This window comes from Gadus chalcogrammus, chromosome 20 (assembly GCF_026213295.1).
Source record: "Gadus chalcogrammus isolate NIFS_2021 chromosome 20, NIFS_Gcha_1.0, whole genome shotgun sequence".
NCBI lineage: Eukaryota > Metazoa > Chordata > Actinopteri > Gadiformes > Gadidae > Gadus > Gadus chalcogrammus.
In genome coordinates, this window is record NC_079431.1 from 19,999,169 (window position 1) to 20,005,303 (window position 6,135).

The 6,135-nt window shown below is 44.2% G+C and overlaps 1 protein-coding gene across 1 annotated transcript; it reads left to right on the forward strand.

Moving 5' to 3' along the window:
• Window positions 1–2,160: 2,160 nt before the first annotated feature.
• fgf9 (fibroblast growth factor 9) lies at window positions 2,161–5,664 on the forward strand. The gene is made up of 4 exons (XM_056579291.1): window positions 2,161–2,323; window positions 3,344–3,472; window positions 3,843–3,946; window positions 5,482–5,664. The coding sequence occupies exons 1-4, from the start codon at window positions 2,161–2,163 to the stop codon at window positions 5,662–5,664; spliced, it is 579 nt and encodes a 192-aa protein (XP_056435266.1).
• Window positions 5,665–6,135: the final 471 nt, after the last annotated feature.

Here is a 6,135-nt window from a genome sequence, read left to right on the forward strand (position 1 = left end):
GTCTTTTATTTCCAGCGGGAAAAGGGCTGCCATCTCCTTCTAGGAAACTGTTCAGTAGGATATTAGATTATGCAGAGCAATACATTCATTCTGTACATAAACACAAAGGTTGATTAAATCCTAAAAGCATGACAGCTTGTGCTGGACAGATGAGTGGAAGTGGTGGAAATGGTGTTAATACATTTAATGCATCTGCTATGTATGTTTCAGAAACATGAGGACTTGAGCTTGTTTAACCTGCTTGATCAGACGGCCTCTGACGTCCAACCTCCAATGAACACATGAATAGAGCTGTATATGAATGATGGCCTCCTTATCTGTTAGCATGCAGCAATTACAAACTATGAAAGTGTTTTGCACTAATAGATTTCCAAACTAGTATCAAGAAAAGGGAATCTAAGATAGCTGTAGGACCCAGAGTAAGGCTTTTTTAATAAGCCTAAATCATGAATTAGGCTTATTTTTCCTCACCAGATTGAACTGGACTCAAAATTCTTTCATAATATTAATCTCTAGAATCAGATGCATCTAAAAAACCCGGGTCTTATCCCCTACATTTTATTACTTTTCTCACAATTTCATATTAAAGCCAAACATGATAAAAAAGATTCACAGGCTACAAAAATAATAAAAAAATCACAGAATTCGCCACATAACATCCTTAGACCAAGCCTCACAAAAATCATCGAACATAATTTGTTTTATTTTATTCTATTTGAGAAATATTGGCCAATAAAGTTGGAGCAGTTAGCCCATTTTTCTTATACGACCATTTTGTTATTGTATAAAAAAAATATACGACTATTATTAGGTGGCCCCCATCTACCAATAAACCCAATTTGTGGTACTGCACCAAAAGGTGGCGCTATTTAATTTTTTTTATGAACTAGCCTTCATTCTCCTTACTAGATTCACCTGGACTCAATATTCTTTCATTATATTAATCTCTAAAATCAGATGCATCTTTTTCACCCTGGTCTTCTGGTCTTCTGAGTTTTCTGGATGTTGTACACTTATCAATAGACATTTTGACCATGTGAATGGTCAGATCCTGAACTGCAGTGAATGAGGTTGCAGTTCAGGTTTATCAGTGGCTCAATGGGCACCTTGTACAGGTGAAGCCGAGGCACAGTATTGCATTAAGTTGAACATTTTCATCAACATCTTTCCTTCATAATTATATGTCATATTTATATATCTTCCATAAGTGTGTTCTTGACTTTTCATTTTGCTCGGACCCCCGTTAATCACCGCTTGCGGTTATATTTTATTTTTGTTTTTAATTGTCTGAGCTACAAAGTCTGAGCTAAAAAAAAATCATGTTTTAACAGATTAAAAACGACGTCAACCCCCCAAGCACGTGACATGAAAGAGATCATCTACAACAGTCATTATGTCCTGTTCCATGTATTGTACATGGTACAGTGATGGCACTGGTACTTCTGCTCCCAGAATCTGGAGTCCCTCTCCTGGTACAATCATAGCGGCCTGAGCACCAATCTCCCGGCGATAGGGCGTCAGCCTAAAGCCAGTTCGGCCATTTCTGTTCCCCGTCACTACAGGAAGATAACCGCGTGCGATACTGTACACGGCTGGCAAACGCAGGTTCTGCATGGAGTTCTTCTGCGATAGTGTCTCCTGTCACAACAGTGATAGCCACTTTACAGAGGTCAGTATAACATGTGCTGATGAAATAACGGGCATGCCCCAATAAACCCATAATGAAGGGGAACGCACCTGTTGCTATGTGGATATATGCAAACCTTATTGTCTTTTGAAAGATGTCAGGTTATACAGTGGGAGATGAGGACCACAGAGGTGCCAGGGAGTTGTGTGCACACACACTCTTCACCACAGTGTGCGTGCTTGTAAACGTTTCTACTATCTAAGTGTGTCACGACTGTCTGTCACTGCCAGCCGAGGAGGGAGGCAGGGAGGGAGGGTGTAAGAGCAGATAAAAACAGGAAGGTTTCCCTTGGACAATGAAGGCAGGAGATGAGTGTGACTCCCCGTTGCACAGTGGTAATAGAGCAGGTCTGAATAGGGAGCCGCAGAAGGCCTGCTCGGATCGGGAACTCTGACATTCACCGCACAGGGGGCTGGTGGATTATGACGTGCACTGGACAGCTACTGTCGGCTGTGTTTTGAGGAGAAGATGCGATGGAGGATTCTAGCTTCTCTAAGCTTGTGCTGCTGCTGACATTGTGTGTGTTGCTCGAGAGGACGGAGGCATTACCATTTGGCGGGGGGGCTGAGGATCACAACAGTCGCATCAGAGGTCTTTGGAGGCTGCAGATGAAGGAGACCAAGTCCAAAGAAAAGGGTGAGGGAAGAAGTCACTCATTGTACACGTTTGAATTGGAGGTGCATGGATACCACAGGGAATATTCCCTGACACGTAGTATAGTCAACATCATCTTTCAAATGCTACTCAAGTATACAATTTACTTCACTACATATATGTTAAGTACTTACAGACAAATACAAATGGCCTAATGTGCTTACAGATATCAAACTTAAATTATCGGTTGGGTTATTTAAATGAAAAAATAGATCACAGAAAATAAACCAAACAACCCAATCAAAGCCGACCCATGTTAAACATTGATAGCGTTGAGTTTGTTATTATTGTTCATTAAGGTTATTTTTACCTTTACAATTTGTATATACATTTTGTAATCACAGAGTTACAAAATGTAACTCATTGTAATCAATAAAAGACTATAAAACAGTCCAAATTTCTTTGAATGGATTGATCTAAACAGTTGGCTGTGTTTATAAATACATAAAAGTATAAATATAATCTGTGTTCTTATCGTGGTGTCGAGTAAACACCTGTTCTGGGCTGTCTGTGGCTGGGAGGTCAGGATGATTTAAAAACAATGCGGCTTTAAAGCCTTTTGTCATGTTTTCCTTTATTCTTTTTGCGATTGTGAATTTCACCTTGGGCGATAGGAGAGCTCAAACAAACTTAACAGGACTATGTTTTGCTTCTTAATGTGTTGCCCAGCATAACACACAGCTCACACTGAGTGAGAAAATAGTTTTTTATCATTATTATAATAAGAAAGGTCCATTATTATTATTATTATTATTATGTGTCCCAGATCATTTGAACAATTCAAAAAGTTCTTAGTTAAGGGGTGAAGTAATGTGTTTTGAATGAATGACTGAATATGTCTGCTAAGAAACAAACCATTATCACTCTGTAGTAGAACATATTTTGTTATCACTTCATAACCTACAATAACTCTTTATTTTCCCATTTAGAAGTTGTCTAATTATTATTAGTTGAGCCATTAATGCCCTGATTCACTAACGTCTCTCTCGTCGGCCCATACAGCCGCACCTTCTCACCCAAACATGAGAGCGGGCAGGAAGCAGTTGCTGTACTGCCGCGTGGGGATTGGCTATCACCTGGAGATCCCACCCAGTGGCCCAGTGAGGGGGGTCCACATCCCAACCAAACACTGTGAGTTCTGCATACTGGTTTAAATTCCACATGTACCTTCCTGGTACCTCCAATATGACTACATACGTACGTACATACTGTAGGTTCACACCAAAAGCTGTAAAAGCTGAACCTACAGCTACACCTACAGCTGTAAGGGATATAACTATTCAATTGCATCTCTCTTATCTTTCAAATTTAAAGATGTTATCTACAATGTAATTATATGGGGTGATGCAGTCAAGTGGGTAGAGCAGGGGATTGGCAGAGAAACACCTGCCACAGCTACAACTTCACTCCCACTGGGGCCAACCATGCTTAGAACGTATGCAGTCATGTCGTGTTGTGAAACCCTATGGCATGTATTCTAACCATTGTATGTGTTGTCTAGGTTACCTGAGGGTGTTTGCCATGAAGCATGGTGTGGTGGGCATCAGAGGAGTGACCGCTGGCCTGTACCTCTGCATGAAGGCCGACGGAGTCGTCTACAGCTCTGTAAGTCTACTCTGTGTTTGTGTGTGTGTGTGTGTGTGTGTGTGTGTGTGTGTGTGTGTGTGTGTGTGTGTGTGTGTGTGTGTGTGTGTGTGTGTGTGTGTGTGTGTGTGTGTGTGTGTGTGTGTCCTTGAGTTCACGTAACCCCTACCAGCTCCTAAATGTCATTTATTTTAAATTGCCTGTATGTCCCTCATGGATGTTATGCTGATAAATGAAGGGGTAGTATTGAATAGTAAGTGGGGGAGGGGGCCTGTGTCTATCTCTGTGTTTGTGTCAGCCTCTGTATGTGACCATGGTTGTGTCCAAGCAAACTTGCTTCTTGAACCAATAGATCGCACTGTTGTTTCAAAGGAGCTTGGAGTTAAAGGAGACATGTTGTGGTGTTTTCCCAAAAAGTAAACATAGTATTTGAGTTCCAGAAAACATTTTTTTGAAGCTGTTTGCCGGAAATAGCTTTTAGGAAAAAAATCGCACCTACCGCAATTCCCCTCTGTTTCACTCCCTTCAGAATGTTTCTGGTGTCTGTAGCTTTAATGCAAATGAGCTGCTGCCCATTGACCAATGAGCTGTCAGACTGAACCACAACATTGAGAAGGGATTGTTGCCGTTTGCGGACTCCTGGAGCTCTCTATCTATATAATATAGTATAATATAATGATAATAATATTATAGATCGGTATTTATATAATATTATATCTAATATCACGGCCAAAAGCTATGTGTGCCTCGGATGATATTATGAATCATAAAGACTGCGTCTGACGTCTCGGCTACTTCCACAAAAAGTAAAGACTCGTAATGGGGAATATCTCGGCCATGGTTGAGAAGAATTGGGGGAAAGGAACTTTGGCCTTGACTCTCTGAAGTCCATGAACCGCGACATGGAGGAGAAAGGGATTTTACTCCGTGAGCTGAGCTGCCGGACTGCCTTGGAGCTCCCCGCGCCGGAGCTGCCGTACTGCCGCCGAGCTCCCCCCGCCGGACCTGCCAGCTTCGGCGGCAGTTCAGCTCCCGGAGTACACCCGCCGGAGCAGCCCGAAAGCTTCGGCGGGGGTAGCTGGGCGGCAGTCCGGCAGCTCAGCTCCGGCAGTACAATCCCTTTCGCCTCCATGCCTCCTCCTCCGGCGGGGGGAGCTCGGCCGCAGTCCGGCAGAGAAAGAGATTGTACTCCCGGAGCTGAGCTGCCATGCTGCCGCCGAGTTCCCCCCGCCGGAGTTGCCCGCTGGTCCACAAAATCGTAACTGTGCTCTGATCGGAGGGGAATGGGGAAGTGGTAGGTAATATTCAAATGTGACCCCATCCTCCGTAGGAGGGGGCGACGAAACTGACTTTCTTGTTTGGTAACTGTAGGCGGGGTACTTTCAGAAATGCATATCTCACTCGAGAAATCATGTAGGACTTTTTTCAAAGTTTGTATGCGCACCAGAGACCCAAAACAACACCCCAAATCCCAGGAAAAGTGTTGTTTTCACAATATGTCTTAAGCGTATATTCTGAACCTCCTCCTCCTCCTCTTCCTCCTCTCTCCCCACCAGGAGTCCTTCTCCGATGACTGTCTCTTCAAAGAGAATCTGGAGGAGAATTTCTACACCACCTACTCGTCCCTGTCCCACCCTGGCCTGTACCTCGCCCTGTCCAACAAGGGGGAGGTCAAGAGAGGGACCAGTGTGTCCCGCCACCAAGCCCGCACGCACTTCCTGCCCCGCAGAGCGCCCTGAGCCCCCTACAGGCGACCACCACGTTGAGGGGGGAAAAGATCAAGAAACAGGATACTGTTGGCTTCCTGTTTGGACTTAAGACAACTCTGTACCTTGGATCCTAAATGAGGGGTTGGGGTGCTGATGCATTGTGGGATGGCCGTAGGGCAGGGTACTGTCGTACAGGACGATGTTTCTCCATGACGGACAGGCAATGGTGGGAGGGCTGTGGTGGGAGGGCTGCATTAGGACGGACGTTGGGGGCCGTGAATGCTTTTCAGGATGCATTAAGCCCGGGTTCAATGCCTTGCCCGAGGGCATGAGAACACTTGAAGTTGTCTTTGGATTGATTCAACCCAATGTTTTTCTGGCTACAAGTCCCTCTAAAATAGTGACGGTGTTGTGGTAACATGCAATGCTTGGGTTGGGAAATAGGGGTTATGTCTACTTCTTCTCTGGCCCGGCTTGATGTAGAGGAGCTGATCTAATCTC

Excerpts from the sequence above, each read along its gene's own strand:
- fgf9 (XM_056579291.1), top strand. The coding sequence starts at position 2,161 with ATGGAGGATTCTAGCTTCTCTAAGCTTGTGCTGCTGCTGACATTGTGT. Across the intron at positions 2,324-3,343 it reads GACCAAGTCCAAAGAAAAGG|CCGCACCTTCTCACCCAAAC; the intron begins GTGAGGGAAGAA and ends CGGCCCATACAG. Across the intron at positions 3,947-5,481 it reads ACGGAGTCGTCTACAGCTCT|GAGTCCTTCTCCGATGACTG; the intron begins GTAAGTCTACTC and ends TCTCCCCACCAG.